This window comes from Melanostigma gelatinosum (assembly GCF_949748355.1).
Source record: "Melanostigma gelatinosum genome assembly, chromosome: 12".
Classification (NCBI taxonomy): Eukaryota; Metazoa; Chordata; class Actinopteri; order Perciformes; family Zoarcidae; genus Melanostigma; species Melanostigma gelatinosum.
Genome location: NC_136645.1, coordinates 16,538,006 through 16,564,948, shown reverse-complemented (window position 1 = coordinate 16,564,948; position 26,943 = coordinate 16,538,006). Strand labels below are relative to the sequence as shown.

The 26,943-nt window shown below is 44.0% G+C and overlaps 1 protein-coding gene across 1 annotated transcript in view; it reads right to left on the bottom strand.

The window, feature by feature from the left end:
• itga9 (integrin, alpha 9) overlaps positions 1–26,552 on the bottom strand; it is a 45,268-nt gene extending 18,716 nt beyond the window's left edge. The window contains exons 1-15 of the mRNA XM_079280682.1: positions 26,298–26,552; positions 25,885–26,012; positions 24,679–24,785; positions 22,429–22,552; positions 21,372–21,439; positions 18,056–18,185; positions 17,888–17,973; positions 17,733–17,795; positions 17,138–17,275; positions 16,620–16,725; positions 14,644–14,738; positions 13,941–14,031; positions 13,598–13,643; positions 13,336–13,490; positions 11,270–11,430 (exon numbers count right to left, since the gene is read on the bottom strand). Of these exons, the coding sequence (XP_079136808.1) occupies positions 11,270–11,430; positions 13,336–13,490; positions 13,598–13,643; positions 13,941–14,031; positions 14,644–14,738; positions 16,620–16,725; positions 17,138–17,275; positions 17,733–17,795; positions 17,888–17,973; positions 18,056–18,185; positions 21,372–21,439; positions 22,429–22,552; positions 24,679–24,785; positions 25,885–26,012; positions 26,298–26,488 (1,689 nt within the window). The 5' untranslated portion in view covers positions 26,489–26,552. The remainder of the gene's footprint in view (positions 1–11,269; positions 11,431–13,335; positions 13,491–13,597; positions 13,644–13,940; positions 14,032–14,643; positions 14,739–16,619; positions 16,726–17,137; positions 17,276–17,732; positions 17,796–17,887; positions 17,974–18,055; positions 18,186–21,371; positions 21,440–22,428; positions 22,553–24,678; positions 24,786–25,884; positions 26,013–26,297) is intronic.
• Between the last annotated feature and the right edge of the window lie 391 nt (positions 26,553–26,943).

The window sequence follows — 26,943 nt, the reverse complement described above, 5'->3', positions numbered from 1 at the left end:
CATCCCATGGACAAAATATCTTATTAATGGTTTCAGTCATGCTGCAGAGATGCCAGCGAACTCAGCAGGAAGCAACTGTTTTCCAGCAGTTCACACCACATTTTGGAAACTGTACATTCTCAACTATAGGACCAAAAGAAACTCCATGTTACAGCAGTTGCAATCTTTTATGACACACGTGATACAAAGTCTTCCCCCCTGATATGCATGTTCCTATTAACTCACAGGACGGAGGACAGCTGGCCATTACGTATATATTTTGAAAGAAAACAACTGGGATTCAAACCTTCACCTACAACAGCCCCTCTCTGCGGAACAAGGTCTTTGCCAAAATACTATCTCAGTGTTTATGTTCACACTCAGGGCCCATTTATTTGGTACCGCAGAGCATGACTCCCACCTTACCATCCATTCTTTCCCCTTCATTTCCCTTTCTGCTGCCTGTATGACTCTTTCGCACACGTATGTGCTCCATGCATGCATGTTTTAGGAGCAACAACACTGCTACCGTGTGAATTCATCTGACTTTACTGAACATATAGATTTCACCCTGAACACTGGTTGAGCCAGTTATACTCTTGTGTTGCAAGCGCTGACATCTCGCATGTTAATCTGATCAACAAGATGGCAACGCACCAAACTGGCCCTGCGTGCTCACAGAGCAGCTCCGCCATGGTGGGTGAGGGGAGGATGACGTCAGGCTGCAAAAAAGGCTCTGATCTTCAGTTGAAACGCCTCGTGCTTGGCTGAAACGCTCGGGAGCGCCTCTCTCAGCGAAACCATCGCCTGGTCATGGGAAGTCTTTATTAACTTGTGAGTGGAACACAGCATACAGCACTCCTTTTAAGGACAATGGATGTTTGGATGATTTTGCAGGTTGAGGCCATTTCATTAAAGGGCGAAGCGCCCGGGAATCTTGGTTTAGATGGAAAAAGCTTTTTAGTTAAGTGATGAATGGATTCAGCCTGTGAAAGGTTGGGGTTACGTGTGCCCTGAGACACACGGAGACAACTTGAAATTGAAAGTATTTACAGTAATGCCTGCAGCATATGGCAGACATGCACTTTGGCAGCTTATCTCAGGTTGTCCTTGAAAAAAGTCGAGAAGTGAGACAATTGCTTAAGTTTTTAAGTGTGTTATCTCTCTGCCAGATTGACTTCAGGTCAAACTACAGCAGCTGCTCAGCTCAGAATCGGTGAGCAGATGTTGAAAAGCCTAGAATGACAAACTGCGTAGGAGTAGGAAGGCGTGTCGTCCAGTTGTTTTAGTCAAACCATTGTAGAGCTGTCGGGTATGAAGAGCTTCATTCCGTCTGTGGAAACGATCCTCGTCCTCCTCAATCTTTCTGGTAACGTGGGTCATGACAGAAAGATCAGAGTGTGTACCTGCTTTGGCACCAAACAATCTCAATCTCTATTCATAAACCAGAACAGATTGCACATCTACTAACAAATCCCATGACTCCGCTTCATATTTAACAGAATCCGTTAAATCCCCTCAGACTTGATTTATCGCCGATGAACTTCACTCATATCACAACAAGCGTCCTTCACATACAGAGGAAATCCCCAAAGATCCAGATCCTCAGTTCTCACTTCTGTTGTCAGTGATGCGATATTTTTTTTTACAAAAATGTGAAAAACTTCCTTCAAGGACATTGTCAAGGACCTCTTTGTGAGAATGAGTGCCGCTGCCTCTAAACCTGGTGATTGTTTACTGTTATGCTCTTTATGTGCTGTTCCTGTTGCTGTTTTCTTTAAGTGTGCCTCGATTGTTCAGTTCCTGCACCCCCCACTTTGCCCTCATAGCCTTGTCATTTCAAATGAGGTGTTTGTCTGCCTCTTGTCATTTTTGTGGTTCTTTTTTTGTTGATTTACATGTATTTTTGTCATGTTTCTGGTCTTATTTTAGAATTATGTGATTTATTTTTGGACATTTGAGGGCAGCGGAACAAGCTGTTCACCCAACACTGACACATTATCACCTCATAAAGGTTATATTGTATTAGCAAATAGTTGCTCATTTACACATCAGGCAGACATTAGCATTCATGTGGAGTGGTGCTTCTGGCCATCTGGTGAATGTAAGTCCACTGTTAACTCTCATAGAAGCTCTATTTTTGCCTCTGGAGGGAAATATCTGGCTGTTTACCTGCTAAACGCTCCTGTCTGCTGTTTGGTGATGGGCATCTGGCGGACAGTCAGTAGTTTATCAGCGTTTTCACTGAAAACAGCTGCTGCTGAAAACGAAACTGATGAGACCAGTGCGAGGGAACCAGAAAGCAACGTTATCATTCATTAAGAGTCCTGTTTCTGGTGAATGTGAGGTCTAATATCTCTTTTAGCTCTGTTTTTGGTTTCCGACGCATAAGGGAACTACTTTAGCTGCTAAATGCTGAATTTTATTCACCAGCTAGTCGCTACCTGTGTCTGTCTGTTGTTTGGTGCAGAGCAGGTAGTGTAAAGCGGGTTACGAGAGTATTTTTGCGGGAACTTCTTTCATCCATTTTTAATATAAAAACATGTTGCATTGTGAAGCAAGATGTCTGAAACAATGACATGAATCAGTGAAACGAACCATGTTCTGAATCACCCGTGTGCTGGGGGAAAGTTACAAGTCAACAAAAAAATGCACTTATGTTTTAATACCTTCAGCATGTCCAAAACCAAACTATTCTGAGTAATCCGAAAAGGCCAGACTACCAGTCATACCAATTGTATGTAGTATGCCTTTGAAAATGGTTCCCATTCAACATGAGCCATGTTTACTCCAACCACTGGAATAGAATGCAGCCCGTCTGATGTCAGCAGTAGGCAATGATTCTCAGATGTCTGTCCAGCTTCAGGCACCAACCTGATAAATCACACACTGCAACTCCACAACCTGTTGTGGATCAAAACACACTTTTCCCAGAAAACTGACAAGATTCACGAAAGAGAGAACACGGCAGTGCACATTGTGTCTGTAGTACAAAAGCAAACATGTTATTATTGCTGCTGCTGCTACTCCAGGGATAAAGTTGCATATTGAGCTAATTTAGTTAGAAATGAAAACAACTGGATGGATTAACAAGGCTGTACACGCATTGCAATTAGGAGTAAATGGACCAATAAGTAAACAGTGGAGTGGATGAACATTTGCATTCAGAAAACCCCTTCTGACTCATATGTCATTGGTCACTGTGGCACGCGGACACTGTGGCACCATCACTGAACTGACAGGAAGCGTACACCATGTGTACTGTCATGCACGAGGCTGCATCACCACTAAACACCAATAAATACCATGTTGCTCTTAATGCAGCATGCAAGCAAGAACATCCACTTGCAGAAGTGCACACAACAGTACATGCTCTTCAAAACATTCCCCCCGAAACATACAAACAGAAACATGAAGCTCTTTGCATCATACTTTGAGTAAAATGCCCCCCTTAGTGAAGATAAAGATCCTCAGGGTGCAGATAAGGAGATATACATCCCGTTCGCCTTGGAGAATCCAAGTCTGTTGAATTTATTGCTTTTTAAAACCACGTTCACGTAAAGACAAATTACAGGAAACTTTTATGGTCTCGCATGCATCATGAAGAAGGCATTCAACATTTGACCCTTGGACAGTTAAAACCACAGCTGGGATTCATAAAGGAGGAGAGAAAGGTGCCTCACTTCCCCGCTGGAAATTGGCAGATGGAAGAGGTTTACTGCTCAAACATACCACATTCTTCAGCGTGTTATTTTTTTTTTATATACCACATTCCATCAACAACAACTTGATTTCACACCAATGCTAACTGTAGCTGGATTTGTTTCATATCTGGATCTGGGCCAGCCTCCTATAAATACACAGATGTGTTCCCTCATATAACAGTTGCAACTCGCTCAACTCCCACATTGTTCTGCTCCTCACACATTATTTGTTTCTGTGCTATTTTCAGTATCTTTCTACGTCTCATTTGAGAGCATTAGAAGGCGTTTCACTCTGGAAATGACCCCGAAGACGAGCTCTGGAAGGTCAGCAGCAACAGGAGCAGAACTGATGGGGAATTACTCGAACGGATTCTGCATTATGACCTCTTCATTCCCCAAATTCTCGACCCGTCACGTCTAGCTACCTTTAACCCCTCGCTGACACCCCTCTATTGTAACCTGACTGATGGTTCGGAGTCACCACAAGGACAAACGCACGGCTCTCCTAAGAAGCAGAACAGACTTAGTGCTGAGGGGGGGGGGGGGGAATCCAGATGAGATCCTTTTAAGGAAGCAGATTTGAGTCTTGAGAATATAATGCACTAGGTAGCAAGTAAGGAGTGATTTCAGTGATTTTATTGGGTTTTACTCATCTAACTAAAAGCACCAGAGTTTCTGAAATGTTATTGCTGTTTAGAAACAACAACAAGCATCTGAAGATTTCCTCTTTGAGAGATGAACTCCCCTCAACATCCTGATGAACGTTATCTGTGCATAAACAGCAAGTTTGTTGTCTGAACTCTGATACAATTAATTGGAGAAGAACATTTCCCAAAAGAATGAAGATGACTTAATACATTTCACAGCTGCTGTTTTTTGCCTCATGTCGTGACAGTTTAAACAATGCAACACTGTAATTGCGTGCGTTTGCTGACAATTGCTATTCGACCCGCTGATAGATGAGATACCAGCAATGAGGAGCAACTCAAAATGTGCCGCTTTCAAAATGGAGTTCAGAGTGTTTGTGTGTCTGCTTCATCCTGGTGATAGAGGATGTCTCCAGATGCTTCCTGCAGCCTATTTCGTCACTGTGCACAAAATCTGGGTCACTTTTACTTCACTGTTCTTGTTGGAGCCATTGTTTTTAGACAAAGCCCTGATAAAAGTGCAGCATGGCAACACTAATTAGTCAAATCCACCTGAGCGAGGCAGGTTACAGTCTCCCCTGGACATAAACAAACGTCTTGTGTATATATTTGTTCCACTTCCTTTGTGCCGGATGTCGCCTGTTTACACGGGAAGCAGATTTGACGTGGACGTCACCACGTCAGGAATATACACTAATTTTAACAAACGGGTCAAGTAGTGGGAAATGATAACGGGGTCGCCGCCAGGTTGCTAAGGAAGCGTGGTGACGATGCCAAGTGATGAAGTAATCACGGCCTATGGTCCTATCCTGGTGTGGTGAAGCACAGGCCCCATCACACTTATCACGTTTTGACCCGACATGCACACACATACGCGTTTCCTCTGCAGTGGAAGTGGGAATCATGGCAAGAGAAACTCTTTCATTGTGGTCAGACTTGGCCACCCATTACGTTTCCTTGCGGTAGCATCGTGTGGCAGCATCGCGGCCAAAAGACTGCGGAAACATTTTGCCCAGCGTGCTTAGCTGCCAAAATCAACAAATCATCAAATCTGCCCAACCTTTAGTCAGTCTTGATATGAGTAACAGCGATGCATTTACTATGGCAACAACACAGAGCATGTCTAATGAGCGGCCACAGCAAAAAAAACAACAACAAAAAAACCCTCACTTACATCTTCTCTGCACACGCATGAAAGGAACTTCATGCAAACTTTGACTTGTTTTACTGGAGCAAAAGTCTGTCGGCTGTGCGCTCCCCAAACAAGCCTGGAGAAGAACAGTTTAGTGTTCACTCTGACACGACCATGTAGGGAAATCCTGACCAAAATATTACCCTGAGCTAGAATGAACCTGAATTGCTCTTCTTTGGTATCCAGTACATGGTATTAACACGAATACTTGCAGAAAAAGCATTCCGCTGAACTTATTCACATGACAGTGTCTGTCATTTTCCACGGGATTTATTATCGCAGTGCACTGCTCATATATTTTACCCTTTTTTTTTCATTACAGTCTTTATAAATAGACTTGCTGCCATGTGTAACAGAAGACAGCTGGAGATGATTACCGTCCTGCTATATACTTTCATTGTATCAGCTCTCTTGGCCTGAGGTAAATGAAACCGGGGGAACGGCATCAAGGGAATTGCATGTTTCTGTTGAACTGTAAAGAGGCAAACAAAGCAGGCAGTGTGGCGGCGGCTCCGCTCTGGGTTTCCACGTGCCAGACAGTGTTGAGGGACTTTGTCTTACTGGAGATTCTTTGGGATCCAGCGACAGGAACTCCCGCTCTGCTTTACTCTCCAGGGTGTCCCGTTTGGCTATGCAGAGCAGACTTCGGTCAAACAGTAAGAGTAAATCATTTTTCACATTTGTTTTGACGTCTTTGGAGGGAACAGATTAGTGGATTTCACTGCGTAATGTAGTTCAACTACTATCAGGTAAGTGGCCAATCACAGAACAGGGCAGTACACTGTCTGCCAGTTACTTTTGTGGGAGCCAAATTCAAGTAAATTAAGATAACACTTCAATGTTATGAGGCTTGAAATTAGGTTTTTTTCGCCACATTTTTCCAAAATCCAAGTTGACATATTTAGATCTCGTCTTCTGACTGACCAACAGCCCAAAACCCAAAGATATTCAGTTTACTGTCGAAGAAGACCAAGACAACATGCAGATATGTTTAAGGATTAACCACATCAATGAATTGACAAATTATTTTTGTTCAACTATTTTGACTTTATCATTTGCTCGAGCCGAATTTCACAAGTCAGTCATTTGTGGATATAGGCAGCTTGTTATATGGTACAACTACATACAAGTAGAGCTTACGATGCATAAATCAACAGAATACAATCGTTGAGATGTTATTTAGCTTGTAAAGCTGCAGTATATGCTTGTTGTTGTCTTCTTGGCTTTGTTTTCTAACAGAATATAGCATGTCAGCGACGGACCTGTCCATCACATTTAGTCAAATGAGATATGAATGAGGCGCTTTTTGATGCTAACGAGCAGACACGCAGGCAGGTTAAAACATTCGCTCCTTTCAATTGCATTTGCAGAGGTAATAATTCTGACAAGCTGGTTCATTCTGTAACTTCATAGACCATCATCCATCAGCTCATCTAGCCAGTCTGATAATCTCCTGCATTGTATTGCTCAAATCCAACATGTATCCAGTTTTTCCATTCAGTCATAAGAGACTTGTGAGGGCTTCAGTGCATTTAGCTTTGACAGATAGATGTTCATCCTGCAGTTGCCCCACTAACAGCAGCACTCAGCAGAGTAAAGTATGGTGGGCCTTTAAATACGCCGGTGGTGCCAAGCAAATGTAATGGAGACATGAGATACAGTGGGATGTAGGCCAGAGGAAAGAGGTGGGGAAAGCTAAATTAAACTGTCACAGGCTGGGCTTTAAATGCCTATTTTAGCTCCTCCTTGGAGACTGCGATGCTTCTCCAGAGCTACACAACACCACTCATGACCACAAATAGAATTGGCTCCTGCCGTGATTTCAAGGCTCACGTGCACTGCGCTGTGATTGGACTGCTGGAGTTAAAAAATGTACTTCACGATCGGTAAACTCTCACGAGACGTAAACGTGCCACCAGATGAGTAGATCGCAGAAGACGTGCAGGACATCGAACAAAGAAACAGTTAAATGTGTTTATAAGACCAAAGCCAATTGAGCAGTAACAGCCAACCTCCAACCAAATCCTACTTGATACTATAAATAATGAATGCTTTATAGTTTATAGTAAGACGTATGTCACAATGTCATGTTGACATTACACCTGTGGTATTTTAAATGTACAGACACTGATGTCCTTCATTTAACATATAGCGTGCATACATGCACAAACAAAGCACAGAACATGATCTGAAAACATTTTTAGTTTGTTTTGTTCAGCCATGCTGGCAGCCTGGCTCTATGGCCATATCAATGTCCAGCACTTCAGTCCAGACTGAAATATATCAACACAATTTGGAAGAATTGCCTTTCAATTTTGTACAGACATTCATGGTTCCCAGATGATGTATCCTTAATGACTGTGGCGATACCCTGACGTTTCCTTTAGCTCCACCATGAGGTTGACATTTTCCGTCTCTACAGCTATCGGGTGGACTGTCATGATATATGGCGTAGCCATTCGAGTCTCCATCAGGATGAATTGAACCGACTTTGGTGATCCTTTAACCTTTTAACAGTTTAGTTTATGACGAAATACCTGCAAAACTAATGGCATTCCCATTTGCCGCAGCTGTATATCGTGTTTCGTGCAAACTGAGTCGCTAGTGAGGCTGTAGACTCCGAAAACTAAAATGTCTTCCCTGGTGACTCTTTAAGTTGCCATTCCTCCAACTACTACAGGGTGCTCCATATTATCCCCAACCTACATACGATTATTGGTATATCATTAAATGCATATCAAAAGTCAGGCGAAAGAAGTTACCTGTTTCATTCAAATATGAACTGCTCCAGTTTTCCGTCCTTGACGCCACTATAATGAAGTTTAATTGCTGAGGGGTCAAGTGAAGCTGTTTCACTAAGACTTGAGACACTACCATACTGCAGAAGGGTAACATGCCAATTGTACAAAATGACTAAATGCAACACATCAAACCGAAGAATTCCCGCTTAAAGTCGGCGGCTCTCTTATTAAACGACTCATTGCCGTCTCACGCGCACAGCACCTCTGGTCATCTGAACCCGAATCATTCATCAGTCATCACTATGAGGAACTGTTTATCCTTCCTCAATGTGGGGTACAACTGAAGGAAAGGCCTGCACGGAGTTTATTTAGCTAAAAATAACCAAACAAAGACCATCTGGAGGACTGGTATGCGGTTAGACCCATGCCAATGAAAACATGTTCAAAATGATCAACTGGAAAAGACATCATTTCAGGAGGAATTACTCTTGAAAAAAAAAGTAAGGGACTGAATTATTAGCTTCTGTAGTCTGTGCTCTCTGAATAACTCCAACTGTGCTCTTGTGTTCTCAACACTACATGATTTCAGTCAAGCTTTTTTTACTCGATTTCAGATGGTGAAAATTGAGCGTGTCTGTTCCAGTCCTGTTGCTGCGTGTACAGTACAGTAATCAGAACACATACAACTTTAACCCTGCCTTATTCATTTAAGCTGTTGACTGAGGTCCTTTTAAAGTGTTTGAATCATTTATGAAGTCAACAAATGGGGTCTACAGATGGTCAGCGTAGTTTCAAACGTGAGAGTGGCTCAGAATAGCTCATGGCCCGCTTCCACCGGCCCTCATGCATCAGGGGTTGAGCAATCAACTCTGACGTGAGGGTTTTCCATCAGCAGCGCCAGCACACAGCTGCTGTTGACACAACAGCAGCCCAGCACCCTGCTGTGTTTTAGCTGAGGGAAGGGTGGGGCAGGGGGGTGCACAATCCCGCACCCCCCACACCCCACCACCCACCCTTAAGGATGCAGTCAGGCAACCAGCTGGTTTGCATCAGCATACCTCTTCTGGGGAATGGGAGGACTGGCTCATGTGGGCAGACACATGAGGAAGATAAATGATGCGATTGGGCATGGAGACTTTTCTCATCTCAGAGCGGAGCCAGATCACGTCTGATTATGGTGATTCTTTAGCTCTTCTCTGCAATAAAAACACATACTTTATGATGATGAGGACTCATGGCAGACACTTATCTTGCTAGGTCGTAATCTTTGCCCCCTTTCATACATATCTAAGGTCACTCAGCCTGTAAACAGTTTGGCAAAGTGGTCATTTGGGCACCACGCCTTTACCGTCCTGTGTGGCTTTTCAGCTTATGGTAACTGTGGGAATCTCACCTCTTCTTTTAGCTGCTGAGCAGGTGGAATTTGTTGCTACATATGGAGAAGAAAACGACAATCCGCACAGCTAGAGTGCAAGCATGCTGCACTTCACACCTCAGCCAAGCCAATCCAAATACTCCTACAGACGAAAGATGTAATGTTATCTGCGTCATCTGTAAACTGAAAAATGTTTTAAAGGAAGAGTTAAACAATTCTTATGTCCTTTAATAAGCTGGAGCCAGGAGACAGTAAACTTAGCTTAGCATAAACGCTGGAAACAGAGGGGAACAACCGCTACTGCTGCTTCGTACAAAAACTGAAACGTAAAAACAACAAGTTGAACACTTAAATAAGTTACTGCGCTCTGCAATGGAAAAACGTCGGCACATGATCCCTCATAAATCCGCAAAAACGTGTCCCAAAATCTCCCGAAAAAGAACTATACCTTTAACAACATCAAAGTGTTATTTCATCAAGCAACATTGGGGCCTAAAGCTGCAAAATACGGCTCTCCCCTGATGTAACATCTGGCCTGATGTACGGCACTTAAAGTGTAAGTATGTTTATCTCACAGCCAGAGAGATGCTATGGATATGTGGCCGCTACGAGCTTCGACTGGGCGATAATTCACTCGCCCGCCCACACAAAGAAGTTTGGTTCAAGTGTTGAAATGTCCGATTTACTTGGGGAAGAAACGCCCTACTTACCCTACTCTTAATGCTCTGTGTTGAAACTAAGACAGAGAAGTGAATATTCAATTTGAATTCTTCTATCCGGGTTTTACTGAAGAGCCTAAATAAAGACATGACAGACGTCAGTGAATAAACCTCGATAAGTGTGATGCGCATGCTGTGATGAATAAAGTGAGCTCATTGCTGCATCTGCTCTGTGTGATATACGCTCATTACAGTCTGAAGGGGTTGACGGAAGAGAGGCAGGCGTGGTAATGACAGCCCCCCTCAGTGGGCAGCTCAGCCTCCCGCGGTGAAAGCGCTTGGAGAGCAGAGTGAAGAATGCCAGTGAAATTTACAGGCCTTGCAGTGGGCCTCCGCATTAGAGGAGGTGAAACATGGATGGTGCCCTCAGGACGAGGACCCTCTCTGAGGCTCCACGAGTAAATCACAGAGGAGCACAATAGAGGGACTATGCGATGCCAAAGGAGACTCTGTTTCCTGTTTCTGTCAGTTTCTATCGGACGCACACTTGAGCAGCATGGTTTCACGAACCATCAAGAGCCTGGCTGTTACCTTTAACCTCACCCAGCAGGGTGACACTAAGAGCTTCCCAGCAGATGCCTGCTGATCCGTAGCCTTCAGCTGCAGCAGCCGCTGCTCCGACAACACTATGAGATAATGTGATGGACCTTACAGTATCTTGACATCTTAATTTACCTCTTGTTTTGATCTGTCGAAACACTTTAACTGGAAACATACAGACTTTGATGCTCCCACCAAAAGCCAAAAAAAAACAGATAAGAAAGAAAGAAAAACAAACCACATAAGCAAATAACTCATAACACACCCCAAGGTTATGTGAAAGCAGCGGAGAGTTCAGCTGAGGACATGAGCCGCACGTGGACAACCCAACACAAACACAGCCAGCGCCGAGACCGGGCAATCCGACCTTACCTTAACGTAGGCGGTGTAGCGCTGGCACTCCTCCCTGTTGATGTCCAAGCTGATCTGCTGGCTCATCTGGCTGATCTGAGATCCGCTTTGAGTGAAGTAGACCCGGGAAGGCTGGCTCTTCTGTCGCTTCTCCACATCAGCTGTCACGTTATACATCAACTCTGTGACGAGAGACGACAGCACTGTTACTCATAACAGCGTCAACTGACAGCGACGGTTCTTTGAGAAAAGATAATCTTGAGAAACACTTCAAGTATGCAGGGTTTGGTTTTCTGCTAACTGCCAGCAAAACATGGGGAGAAATAAATTCGCGCTTGTTGCAGCGACATTTTTGTGAGTCAGAGGGAAGATGGGAACATGTTTGACATTTCTTGGTCTCATCATCTGATATTACTTTGAGTTAACGAGAGCCTTTTGTGCCATGGTGTGATGAAAACAGAGCTAATGTCAGTAGATCTGCCGATAGGTTTGCTACTACGATGAAAAGCTGAATGAAAAGCAATGGCTTTGAACAATGAAGAATTTCAATTTCATCTTGAAACTAGACGCAGAATTTATCGTTCATCCACAAGCCAGCAAAGACGTCAACCAACGTATTCATGTCAGCTAAAACTGAATTTATACAATAAAAACGAGGTTTGTGTGCCGATATTTAACAAATAACAAATATTAACAACAAAAACAGGAAGTCATTTCCCAGCTGGTGGGGCAGAAGCAGCATTACTGTGAAAGACAACATCCAATAACAACATTCCTGCTGGTTCCACCCCTGGTCTTAGTGACATTGAGACACACAACAACTTCAAACCTTGAAGTTTTCGAATTGAGAAATCATGAACCTGAAGCAAACACAAACAACATTTCCGAGAAGACCATATATGGGCCTCTGGCCATTCCTCTGAATGAATCAGCCTCAGTCTGGAGTAATTGCTTTAAGAGGGTGTCACTCTGGTAAAAACAGTGAGAAGGCTGGCAAACACGCCCTCGTCGGACCAAAGCCTACTGTTTCCTGCATCCAACAGAGGAACGCCGTGAGCTCACTCCAGAGGAGGCAAAGGAAGGTTTCATTAAAGGGAGTCACCAAACACATAGTGCTACACTTTCCATGGCGTTTGCCAGACGCCTAAACAGAGAGGCTTTATTGCCGCGAGCCAGGACGCAGTCGTTATTTAACGACAGGGCTCCTGCTCCCCTGGGGGTTTGTGAATGACCACACCCAAACACTGGAACAGGACTGCACCTCAGCACTCGACTTAGCAAAGGATGGAGGGTAAGCCATCGGCCAAACGCCCCCTCACAGGCCAAAGGCTAACCACACCGACCGTCTCCGAGCACGGGGAGAATGACTCAGCATGAGCATGTTTACAAATTCTCCCCATTTAGATGAGCACCATAAGTTCAAGGAGTATGAATTGCACTTCCTCACAACACTAAATGACTAAAATATACTCTAAATATGATCAACACCAGTGAGTGACACATGATGACTGAGATGTATGGCTTTTGAGATTCATTTTCAAAATTCACAGCAACGTCAAGACTCAAGAAAGTCACAGTGCCCCAACGCTGGACGACAAGAAATACAGCGCTAAACTCACAGTAAAACCACAGCGTGTTGTTTTTACATGACTGGTTGTACAGATTAAACACATGAGATACAACGTATTCATTATTCGTTTTAGAGGTGTTGGTAGGAGCTTTTTTCACTTTGGAGGGAGCCAGGCTAGCTGTTTCCCCTGTTTCAAGTCTTTATACTGGGCTTAGGTGATTGCCTCCTCCTGGCCCTCGCTGCAACTTACAGCACACAGATACCAGTGGTATTAATATTGCAGCTCTGCAAGACAACTAATGTGAAAAAGTTCCAATTTATTGAACTATTCCTTTAAGCCACAAAAAGTAAACTGTGATTCAAGTACTCTGAATTCTGCAAATCTGTGGTAGATGAACTTCGTTGTTTTTAGCCATTATCTACTTAGCTTGCTTACTATTCGGTGTTGTGGTTCAGTGTCCCTTTCAGAGTGGACTTCCACTTTGGTGAGGTTTCTCTTGTCAGGATTTGTCCTCACCTATCTGTCCTGGCAGCTGTTTTCCCCTGAAGCGCATGCAGATGGTTACGTTGAAGCAGTTTAGGTTCTGCTGGCCCTCGTGGCACTGCGGCACAGAGATGTTGATGGAGACGGGCAGGAAGATGGACACATCCACCGTAATGACAGGCCGAGTTCTACAAGCACATTGACCGACACAAGAACACAGCGTGGGAAAGGCTGGACATTAATACCACTGAGAAGTAGAAAGAAATAGTGCAGTGTCACTGATCCGGTTTCTCACCTCAGCAGGACCACACCATCTGACATGAAGGCTCCAATAGTGACATCTGCAACAAAAACATAAACAGGGTTGATTTGGAAAGCCATAAAGAGGACATGATGGGAATGCAACATCTGCTGACAGCATTCATTGCACCTGCAAATCCCAAACAATGCACTTTCACTGTCATGCTGGCTAAGTCTGAATGTCAGCTGTGGAATGCAGTAAACAAGATCCCTCTGTCACGAGTCTGTGCACTGCTTTGCACAATCAGCACGAGAGTCAGACACAAATATTTCATACTGTCATCCTTTCCTATTTGATGTTTTCATCTTCCTGATGTGGTTAAGGATTCATCTCTTACCTGCGTATCCATTGCCATCCATGTCCACATTGCCGGAGATTGACTGGCCAAACATCTGCAGACCAGGGTTTACACTGCGCCCAGACACTTTCTGTAACAGATGATACAAGTTATACATGTGAGCCAACATGGAAAAAGGAGAACATTGCATGATTTGTTTTTGCTCTGCGTTTGGTTTTCTCAGCTCATTGTCAGACTGCATCTCGTCCGTTTAACGCAAGTTTATTTAAACAAGATAAATTGTGTTAATTAGTGAGCCCTGGAGATGCTGGCAGGTGGATTTCTGTTTCCCTCAATCTTCATGCCAAGCTAAGCTAGTCGCCTCCCGGTTCTCACTCTATACTTCAAAACAGCTCAGTAGTGATGATGTGGCGGCTAAACAGGTGAATTTCAAGATTGAAATACTTTTGAGTCCCTAATATAAAAAGAAGCCCACGAAGAGTGTCCTGCTCTTCATTCAGGGCTACGTGGGGATTCCCGAGGCAACATCACCACCTGCGACTTTACCACAATCCGCTATTTCAACAGCTCGATACACAAGGTGAACGCATGGGTTTCATCAAAATGTAACATTTGCAGGTGAACCTTTGGTGGAACTGCTAGAAATGAGGGGAAAGATAATCGAAATGTAATCCTTTGCTTAGTTCTATAAAGAAACCGACATGATATTGGCATGTTGTATGATACTAGGAGGAGTTCTTACCATGGAGTATTTGCTGATGATTCCCGTGGCATCCCCGTGGTAGATATAAACGGCTCCTCCATAGTCATCCTCTTTAGGGGCTCCTATTGCTACATCTGAGGAGACAAATAGAGGAGAAAAGTGTTTCTGTGAAAAGATGGCAGAGGAATGAATGAGCATGTATGTGACTGTGTGTGTTTGTGAATGCGTACAAAAGCTTTCATTAACTCTGGGAAACAAGCTGTTACAGTAAGAGCCTTAATAGACAGTTAAGTGTCGTTAGTGGCCATAAAGACTTGTGCGACCATTGAGAGAGTGGAAACAAGCCTATAAAGTGCTGGCAAGAGCACTGAAACAATGTCTCCTTATCCCATTTGCACAGAAACTCCACATATAAACTTTCTTTTTATAAACCAAAACACTTCCAGGCCATGCGGTGCAGCATACCAAAGCAGAAATGGTAAACAAATGGCACTCTTTTTTTGTTTTCTTGTAAATATCTCACAATGATTAACTCATTATGTAGAAGTAGAATTCAACAAGTAATGTTTTCTTGTGTGTATTCTGATTTCTACAGTTAGTTCTTTCAAATGAAATAGCAGCAGTTAGGTTGTAAATAATAGATTGTCAGTCGGCGAGCAAGTCTGGCTCTTTCGTCACTCAAACAGCGACGAGTTACAGGATGAGTTATGATTCCCAGCTGCCATCGTTCTCTGCACACACACACACACACACACACACGAATAGGAGACGTTGTGCCAGGCTGCAAGCCTCGAGGCGTATCTTGCACAGAGATGAATCCAGGCAGCAGCTCCCGGCCTCGAGTGGGAGACGGACGCCAAGTCGAGCCCTCAAAGCCAAGCCAATGCGAGTGCCAGACAGTGTAAATGTCTGTGTGTGTGTGAGTGTGTGTGTGTGTGTATGATTTAGTTTGCATCTGGATGACACACGATGCACACGAGGGTGAGAGAGGGCAATACTTTCTAAAGAGCCTCCTCGCCGCAGGGTAATGAAAACAAAGCGTCTGTGAAAACGACGGGTTTTCTTGCACCTACTGAGACTCTCAAACAGCGACAACGATTGCTTGTGGGCTGATGTGGGGAACATAAACTGTGTGACTTTATTACTCACCAGATGAAAGACAAAATAGTTTTGTTTCATGACTAAAGTGAAATCTCACTCTAATAGCAATGAATGCTATTTAAAGGGTTTGCCATTGCTTGGATTTTAGATGATTGACCACTTGTGGACCATTACAAGACCCCCATATGGGTTATGACCGCTCACTAGGGGCTCCAGTGTTGCAAACGGTTTATATGCACAGAGATAGTTCAGTGGTTAAAGGACAAGACCAGTACTTTGGAAGTTAAAGACCTCATTTTTGTGGCATTTCAGGACTCTCTGGCATCTGAGGCACAAGAGGAAATGAATATGTTTTGTTTTGGTTTGCATTGCAGAAGCTGATTCAGAAGGATCATTTTAAAGACTCTTCTCTTAATGTATCACCATACACAAAAACAATTTAACTTCAGAAATAACAATATAGCAAGTGGATACTATGTCAAGCAGGTTTTACTGCAAGTTGCTGCAAGTTTCACATCACAGTGAACTCAATTAAAAGCAGTGGCTGCCATGCAAATGAAGAAGTTGTGGCATGGTTGTAAAAATGGTCACGACAACTGGTCAACACAAGTGAATTATGTTTAATGGACTGAAACACGTTAAACATCCAGTGTGGTCCTAGTATGTTGGTGGTTCCCAACCTGTTATGGTTTTTGACCCCTGAACGGAAACCAGTGCCTACTTGTGACCTCTTGTCACACGTTTCAGATGCCTTTCAGTTCAACTTCTCAGGTTGTGTTATTGAATTACTATTTACAGCGACTATTTATAGAGAGGTAAAACCAGCAAGTAAGTGGACACTGTTTTGTAACAAAACATCTTTATGGATTCATGCATTCGAAATGTTACCACTACTCTGTTATTACTGTACTGACCTTGATATCCATCATCATCTATGTCTCCGATTGCGGTAATGCATTCTCCAAAGTGTGCGTTGAAAGCATTGTCACCACTCAAAACTCCTTCTTCCTCCATCACCCCCTGAAAACAGAAGCAGCCACGATAACGTCAGCAAAGAGATGTCCTACCGTATACCGCTGCAGGCAAACTACTGCAGCGCTCCGATAACATTCTTTGGCCACGACTGCAGTTCGTTTTTATCCAAAACAATTTAACAACCACGCAACTTCCTCGCAATAACTCATGAATACAAAACGTAGAAACAGAGGTCCTAGTCTTGGTCGGTTAAATAATTTCACAGCCGAGTCTCACAATGCTCCACTGGTTTTCTTTTTCTAATTTCATGATAATAAACATGGTCAGAAAGAAATCAAACATGAGCAAATCTAAAAATTGAGACTACAGACAATAATAACAGTATGGCAATGTTCAGAGTAAAATAAATCAGCAGGTTATGGTCTCATGTTCCTGCTGAACCACGAATCTCACTCACATTGCCCTTGCTGAGGTACACAGACACCTCGCCCTCATCCCGGAGCTGGCTGTGCATGGGTGCCCCCACCAGCAGGTCCGACAGGCCGTCCTGGTTCAGATCAACTGCACACAATGAGGAGCCAAAGTAAGAGCCCATCTGGAACCAAGCCGAGCCACAGAGCAATGGGTCAGATCACAGACACTCCTTCAGTTCATACCATTGACATACGATTCACGCTCTGACTGGATTCACCTCCCCTTCTATATGTATCTGTACCAGCATTAAAGCCACCCTGACTTCCTTTTCTTTACTCTGAATGGAAAGCATGAGCTACCTCCCTGGCTTTGCTTTCTGGCAAGCGTGTTCCTTCTTTAAATCGCTGTTGCTGTCTAAACACTTCAGGCAGACGTAAACAGGGTAGCTCTGACAACAAAGCAATCAGAGCAGCCGGTTGCAACGAATCACAAGAATCAAAACGATCCCTGAGGCAGATCAGGTCAAATCGAATATGGTTGAACAGTATAACAATGGCCTCAAAGCATAATATGTAATTCAATGATTAGAAACAGGACTGCCAGAGACCACTGGAAGAATACCACATCCGGGCTCGTACCATTTTCCCCGAGGCTTGAAAGCTCTTCACCAAAGACCCACCGTCGATTTTGAAAATGTAAACCTGTGCGGGAGAAAAGCAAATCAGTGTAGCAGGCAACACGAGATGACTTAAATTCAAACAGCTGGAAATAAGACAGAAGAAGAAGTGCCTACTTTTCCACTGCCGCTGTGCTGAGGCGCCCCTGCAGCGATGTCTATTACATTAGGGGAGGAGAAGTGTCCAGCAGTCACAGCGTAGCCTGGAAACAATCATCCGTTGCAGCACATTTTCACTTGTATTTTTAACATTCAACACAATCACCCTCATTAGCAAGCTCTTACCAAGGTAGCTGTATCTGTGGGAGTCAACGTCTTCTTTGTTCGGGCTGTAGAAAGAGTCAGAAGTCAGGTTGTACACCTTGATCGTCCCAGTCCAGTAGTACGACCCCGGTGCCCCCATCACAACCAGCTCCTGAAAATGAAAAAAATCACATTCATTCACATGACTGTGATTCACCCTCTTCTGCACATCTATAGCGTGCTGAAGCAAAGAGAAAAGAAGTGCTGCTGTTGGTGAACGTATGGTTAACCAGTGGCCACAGACTGGTTCGTGTTATCTGCTCTCAACCACACAGCCAGATGGCGTGCCAGCTGAAGGGGCCTTCTTTGATGTGATGAGGACTTCACAGTCCGGGCAGAATTGACAGCTGTAAAATGAGTTGTTCACAGCTTTCTGTTGTGATGCTCCACGGATATTAAAGGGACCAGAGCACGGCAATTAAGACGCTCTGCTTCCCTAGAAGTGTAGCCATTGTTCGCTGAGTCCTGGTTTTCAAACCTGACAGTGTGTCGTCTGTCTCAGAGGACGTGTGCAGTCGCCTGAGAACTCAAACAAACGTGACAACACGGTAAGGACCTCACTCAGCAGTGAATAGCCCCTGTGCTGTGGTCTCAAACATCTGGGCACCATGGTTCAGACAAGGATAAGGTTGAACAGTTGGACATCTTTTCTTTAAATTCTTCACATTCTTTAAAGTGGGGTTGTTCAACTGCTTTAACAGATCAACACTGACGTCCTCAGTCTGTGGGTTTGATGATGTTCTCTAAGGTTTTAAAAGGTTTTAAAAGTAGCGTTATGTTGAATCCAATGTTAATGGAATATTTTCTTGGCTAAAGCCACAAGGTTTCACTCTCGTGTTATTTAAAGCTTTCACATGATGCTGACTAAAATAACTTACACACACACACACACAAAACAAACGTAATGTTGTGTTTTTTATCTGGGTTTACTCATAAAATCATGAAACAAATTCATAAAACATGATGTCATACACTGCTTTAAGTGTTCATAACAGCCGTGAACAACATTTTCAAAGGCTCTGGAAACACACAAGTCAAAGAAAAGTTAGCAGGCAGATCATGTGAAATGATCCCATTTTAGTATCCGTGACAGGAAAAACATTTGGGTCCGTTAAATGTCAGCAAATAGTGAAAAAAATGTTCATCACAGTTTCCCACAGCTCAAGGGTTCAAAAGTCTTGTTTTGTCCGTCAGTCCAAAACCCTGAAGATATTCAGTTTGCAATGATATACAATCGAGGAAGGCAGCAAGGCCTCAACTTAACGAACCACAGAATGATTGGAGTTTCTCGCTTCTCAACGATTAATAAATGTTCAAAACAATAATTTTCTGTTGACTGACTAATCGATAAGTTGTTTGCGGCTCTGGTAGAGTTGCTTGAGATTTGCACCAGGCTAACTAGAAAGCTGAAACAATGTTATTTAGCAAAGTTAAAAGAGAACAAATCAAATTACATAAGATTTTCAACAGACTCTTTCTCACCAGTAAGAATGGTTTCACCACGCTGTGCTCCAGAGACACATTGTTAAGTCCCTTACAGTCCACTGTACTTAACTGTATGTGCCAAATTGAGCGTAACTGTAATTCGAGACTTGAAAAGGTCTTTTGCAGAACATGCCGCTCACGGACAACATCAGGAAATACTTATATTGCTAGCGTACAGCAAACAAACTGTCTAAACTGGTCAAATTCTAATTTCAATGTATTCCTCTGTTGTGACAGATAAGTAAGATACAAAAATGCATTGTTAACCCAAGGATGAGGTCATATGTTGATACAAAACTCTCGAGCATCTATGTGTATATAGAGTAACGGAAACTTATATTTTCTTCAACGTTTTATCTTGTGGAACCACACCAGGTCAGGTGCGGTTGCTGTATCTTCCTCTGGAAACATCAGCGAACAGTTATCAGCAGTTAGTCGGCAGAGGGCTGGCTGCTTTGATACAAGTACTCGTGTATATCTGACTGAAGAATGTTCCACATCATTTAACTTCTTTATCAATTTGGGGTGAAACTTCCCCCTCAGTCACATATATAATGTCTCTGCTAATCATCTACTTATTTCTATGATGAGTTACAATCTATTGTTTCAGCAGAGAAGCATTACAACTTAAAAAGTAGGTGTGTCAGAAGGGATACGACTATGAGAACTGTTTTGTCCAATGATTAAAGAACGATCTGTTGTATGCCTTATATGGACCCGGAGGTTGCAGAAAGCGCAAAAGAGACGGGTACAAGAAGGAGGAGACAAGAAAGGATCGGGGTCTTTTTTGGGTTAGGGCTTCTGGATGAGCTTTTGGGTGGTTTTGAGCTTTTTGAGAACTTGGTACATTTGAGATCTTGTATGATCTATTATTTCATTTTTATTATTCATTTTTGTAACCTTTTGTAAAAAAAACAACAAATAAAACTGGTTTGTATTTTGTGCATTCCAACCAAAGTCCAGTCTTGCTCATCTCTGGTGGGGCCCTCGTAGTCTCCTCAAGATACGAGAGCTCTTCCCCTGCGATAGGCTGACAGCAGTACACGTACTAGACATGTGATCTGAATGACATTCTTACAAGCTAAGGTTAAGATGGTGTTGTTCATCATTGTTGTGATTTACTAACTTGCTTGGCTCAGATTGATTTTGAAGCTCTGCTACTGTATCATATGTGATGTTGCAGTGTTGGTTGATAATGTTTAGACATTAGCTGAGGTATATTAGGAAACACTAGGGGTTAGATTGGTATCTAGGGGTGTTAGGGCCAGGGTCCTGAAGCTGCCCTTAATAACCGAGCGAGGTTCCCAACCACACGGGGTTCCTCCTCCAGCGGTGGCCCTTTAGAGCGGGTTCACCCTGGAGTACATACAGTCCTCCCTCACCTATTACACACACACACACACACACACACACACACACCTAAATCCGTTGATATCCGGTAGTCGGGAAGACCGACGTTTTTAGCCTGAAATGAGTGATACGACGGTGGCCAGTGGTATTACGTTATCCTGGTTTTCGCCTCCCTAAGCAGGCTAAGACAGTCTGGCGTGTAGATTGTGGGGGGTGCGTTCGTTACCTAGGTCAGAGGTTATTGAACAAGCCGTCTTCCAGCGCTTCAAGAGCACGGGGAGGGGGTATCAGTTTGCCAAAATGCAAAGAAGTGCAATTGTTATTGCATTGGAAGACGTGCTCAGTTTACCAAACAGTGAATTGACCGACGAGGTGCCATGATTGTCCAGGCGACAGAGTTTGGATGACGAACACAACAAGAGTATTACACGGATTAAGAAGACGAACAAGGACCGTTACTGACCTCCGTGAAAACTCCCGCTATCCCGGCTTGGCACGAGCCGTGCTCTTCCCCATACTTCTGCTTATAGTCTGTAAGAAAAAACAAACCACAAATGATTTCACTGTGTGCTTGAGCCAGCATTTACTGGAGTTTTTCCTGCATTCCATATGGAGCTTGTCAAAGTCCCAGTCCTATCCGCGAGGAGTCTGGGGCCAGATCACAGACTGGGAGAAGGGGTGCAACACCACATTCAACAAGAAGACCTTTTACTTGGAAGGGGGGGGGGGGGACATACTGCTCTCAGGTTCCAAAAATATTGCGCTTGGATCTGTGGAAAAATGCAATATCAATACGGCCCCATGCACGGTGTGCTTGACTTCTCCACAACTGACGGCAACGAGAGACACAGAAGGAAGTGAAATCCTGACCTGGGAGACCAATTAAGGTGTAAAGCGGGCTTCGATAAATAGCTGTGAGTCACATATCAAAACATATTAAGAACAGATTGGCATGTTCAGCTTATACAGTACTTTCATTTTTTGAATGGAACTTGATTTTTAGTGCTGTAGACAGTGCGTGATGAAAGTTACCTGCAGCACAAATGGATTGGCTTTACGACAATCATAACAAAACGAGCTTTCTCTATCTTGCAAGCAAATCTTTCCTTAAAAGCACCCGATTTCTAGAAAAGCCAAAAAATCTGTGCTTTCGAAATTGTTTGGCGTAATTAAACCTTTAAGAAAATGTTTTTCTTTGGCAAAAAGGTGCGTAGAGATTACAAACTCTCCATCTCCACCGGACAAATGCTCATATATTTGGCTTATAACAAACCCCTCAATAGCAGAAGCTGGCTCTTGCCAAAGTACTTGTGTTGGACTGAGGAAGAGAGATCACACTTCAAGGCTCTGCTGCTACTAGACATCACCGCCAGAACACCAATCAGAGGTCAGAGAGATCACGTGCTGATAAAATGTAACCACAGAAAAAGGATAAACAGACCAATTTATTCTTTTTTTTGTTATGGAATAAATCTCCAGTGAGAGGCTGATATGGGTTCAAACGTGTGCGCTGACTGTACCTTCATAGCAAGGGATGAGCGGCTTCGTCCCGCCCTGGAGAGTGGGAGGAATGATGGAGCAGTATCCATGCGGAAGGATGTGCTCTGAGTCGTAGTAGACGTTTTTCCAGCGGTGAGCACAGGCCTGCGAGAGAAAAGCAGGAGCGGGGAACAAATTCAGACACATGTTCATGCAGTAAACACAAACACTTCAGACTGCATGTGTTCCTTCAGCCACGCTGATTGATTAAGCCCCTTCCTCGCTGGGCTGGAGTCAGTGTGTCTCTGCGGCTGTCCAATGATCGTCAATAAGAGGGGGGTAGTGAAGCCCGTCCACAGCGCTGACCGTAACAGCCGTGGTCTGTGGTGTGAATATCTCATCTGCAGCGTGAGATCTGTGTTTGCTTAAGCATCATTTAACATGCAGCAAAGAAGATCTTCGCCTCGACGTTTGTCTTTTAAAAGTTTTAATTTCAAAAGCAGGCTCCTCCTTGCAGGCAGCTGGAGAAGCCAAAAGTTCAGACGGCGGATCAAAAGACAGAGAACAAACTCCCACTTTATTATGCTGCTGCTGAAACGTGGGGGTACATTTCTACAACGGGCAGTGAGTAATTCCCAAAACAATATTTTGCCGCTGTGTTTTTCAAAATAAAACATTCCACAGATCGATAAGCAAACAGGATAATATAGACTCGATTTCAAACTCTGGCACAAATCAGGCCACATAAATGTGTAAATGTGGTAATAATTTAGCACCCTGGGGGGATGGTGGTGGAGATTCTGTGGCTCTGGGGACAGATCTGGACGCCTCTGTGCAGACAAAGTTCACTTAATTTCCCCTCGCACTGTTTAACCCCCCCCCCACGCACGCACACACATCTAAATGAATACAAGAGCTCGGCAGATTGTGGACACACACAGAGCGTCAGAAGATGCCGCGTTGAGAAACACTTGTGTTTCAAAGGACGACTTGGACAACAGCAGCAGCAATACCGGCATGAACTAAAGAAAAAGATCAATCAGCTGATACAAACACAGCAGAAGGAGCTCTCGGAGCAACTGTTTTGTCGAAGGTGCAAAGAAGGCTTTTATGGTTGGAGTCGGTGCTGTTGTCTTGTTCCTGTTCAGTTAAAGGGCTCACTGGTCACAAACAAGGCCTTCACTGAAAGCGCAGATGAAATCACCACTGTACACATCTGCCAAGCAGCCATTTCCCTCCTGTTGCACACTGAGTCCATTTAGATGAGATAAAAAAAAGAAAAAAAAGGCAACACAGCAACACGTGGCAGAAAGTCACCTTTCTTTTATCATATTCCCGTCTGAAAGGCCAAAGAGTGTGCAGCTACAAGCATCATGTTACTCTATTACTCTGTGCTCAAGTTCCAAAGACTGACAACTCCAAGAACTTTAGGGTCATGGTTTGAAAATCCTGCCAATACATTCCACTGAGGTCTAAAAAAAATGGACTAAAGACAAACATATTTAAAGTAATAGAAGTTTAAAAGGCCAAGCAGTTATCTGGATGTCTGTATGCGGATGAATTATTGTGATTTGCTTGGCTCCCGTAGGAGGAGGTCAATCAACGACAGGTATACAAACACACACCTGTCTTGAGTGTTTCAAGAGCTGCCCGGCCCACCAGTCGCCTTCAAACCGTTCAGGAAGGCTGCTGGTTCCCTCGCTACCCACCGCAGGGGGACTGGGGGTTAACGTCTAATGAAAGGCTGCCCTTGGACGGGACCACCGCAGAGGGACTGAAGCCTAAACAAACTCTGCCAGCTGCCCTATGATCTCTGTGCAAATACCCAGCCGAGCACCTCTGGGATTAGCACCACTAGTCAGTCTTAGTTTCTCTAAATCCCTCTGCCATTTGTTATAAACAACATTCCACTTCTGACAAACCCAGTTCCACTGACTCTTCCAGCTCCAGACACGAGGTAGATGTTTCACAGTATTATGTAACCACTCAGCAGTTTCCAAATCTGTCTGACTTCAGCTGTTACTCCAGCTTTGAACATGCAAAAGAACTCGAAGTTCATTTTTGACTTATGCAAGTCAAAGCTTGTGAGCATGTAACACAGAATGGAAGGAAAGGCCGTTTTCATTTAAGGAGGGTTGTAATGTTGAGGCCAGCTGTGGTTCAACAGTGTGGTTCATGGTAAGACATCAGCAACAATGATGTCGGTCTAATATGGTCTGCTTTTACGAGTGTACGTGGTTCGCATTAAACAACTTGGGGAGGTGAGTGCGGCGGTGCGTCCCTGAACTCACCAGTATTTTGCCGTTGGCTCTGTCCTGGCGGGCCAGGCTGACCCCCATCCACTCGTCGTCCCTGTCTCCCTGGCACGTCTTCCCACACGACTGTCTCGGCTTGTTTCCTGAAAGGCAACGAGAGCAGTTTCTGCAGACGTTGAGTCATCGCGACGGAGGTTTTCTTGGAGCAAATAACTTGTTAACTTGTCAGCCATTTTCAGCTCTTTGCGTTCTGTGTTTCTGTCTTCATTCCTGCTTAATGCGTGTGGGATGTTTACACAGGTTTAAATGCTGTATAGGTTGTACAGCTGTCAGCAGTCAATTTTACTCAAAGGAATAAAATCTGTTATTACATTAAGGAAGAGACCAAAGACACGGGACTTTTGAGGTTGCTATCAATATAAATATTTGAGTGTTAAACAAGTCAAAGATGCATACTTCTTTGTAATGCTATTTACATATGTGCATAGTTAGAAGAACAAAGCCAAAAGAAAGTAAATCACACTTCAAAATGTCAGGGACAACTTTTTAACAGTCCAACTCTGACATAATCACTATTTCCCTTCCTCAAGTTTATTCTCTTTCTTCCTGCAGACAACTGATTCAGCACAATGGCATGTAGCTGTGTAGCATGTAGTGTGTCAGTGTGTGTTGTGTGTTCCCAGAGGCCCGTCAGAGTTCAGCTCCTCTGGTCCACTGAGCACCAAGCAGCACACGCTCACTGCGATGTATGTTTTTTTATGGTGACACACTGACTGAGCACAGAGTTAATATTAAAGCTACACCTGCACCCCCGGCACCCCACAAGAACAGAGCCGAGGCTGGTGGGGGGGGGGGGGGGGGGGGGGGGGGGGTTGGCTCACGTGCTTGGAAAATATGAGCAGAAGCTAAATCATCTTTATCAAAAATATTTATGGACTCTGCACACAGAGCCCTCTTGTCTTTTGGATGACTCCAAAAAGCAAGTTCAGAACCATGAAGAACAACTGTCGCACTGTTAAGAGCAGTATAAAGCCGCATTATTCTGATAAAACAAAACAGATGCTTGGGGGAGTTTAGGCAAAGAGAAGAAAAAGCTGCAGGAAGGATCAATGCGTGTGTGTGGACTCACTGTACCACCAGAGAGTGAACTTTTCTGTTGTTTGAGGGTGCATGTGTTGCCCTGAGGTTGCAGTAGAGTTTGTCAATGCTCTCATATTTATGCTGCAGGCAGTGGGGACTGACCTCTTCCCAGATCCATCTCTGTGCAGCGGCGCTCTGGGTTGCTGTGAACTCGACACTTATATACAGCTCCAGGAGAGTGCACAGAGCTACTGTAGGTTGAGTTTGCCCTTGGAGCACCTACTATAAGCCTGCAGAAATGAGGAGAGGATAGAGGATGGGACAAACACCGTACAGTGTCTTTAAAATGCGCCACTAAAACCTGGAAATAAAAGAAAATCTTTTGCAAGCAGAAAAAGTCACAGCGCCAACAGAAATGGCGTTTCATTGAGAACAGTAAGAATGATTGTTTTGCATGCATTTGGATGTGGATGCAGCCGGAGCTCTAGATACCCTCAGACATTTGCTTCAAAAGTACAAACTCCGTGCATCATTGACAGAATATTTCAACATTTCCAGTAAAACATGGGACTCACCAGCGTGTGTTGTCATGATAATGCTCCAGCACAGAGTAGCCAAAAAAACTTGAATTTGGTCCGCGAAACACCAAAGGATGTTCTAGATCTATATTGTAAGAATAAGCCACTGAAATAGAGAGATAAGCATAAAAAACTTGTTGTACTCCCGTTTTGTGTCTCCGAGGAGTTGCCATCTCTTGGCGCATCATGCGTAATAACGCGGTTAAAGCGTCCAAAAAGAAGAAGGGGGAAAAAAAATAATAAGGGGAAATTGTCAGCTCTTCAGTGCTCAAACTGTTACAAAACTATCTTTCAGTTATACTTTCCTGGTCTAACGCAGCGTGAAGGCTGTGATGGCAGGAGGAAAGTTAACGGTCCGGTAAATAACGGTGCGTCAGCTTCTCTCCATTCTGTGTCAATCTGAGAAAGTTGTTGCTCGCAGGCAACAACTGCCCCGGCCGTGGAGATAAATGCGGTCACTTGCGTCAAGTTAGCAAGGGGTAGCCGGGACACGACCGGATGAACCAAGTTTTAGTCAAAATAAAAGCATCACCGCCGATCGAACTGCTCGAACAAGTCGCGGAGGCCACCGAGGGTTTTAATGTGACAGGTGAAACCGGAACGCGTGTTTTCACTCTGGTACCCTGACACTGGTAACGCGGTC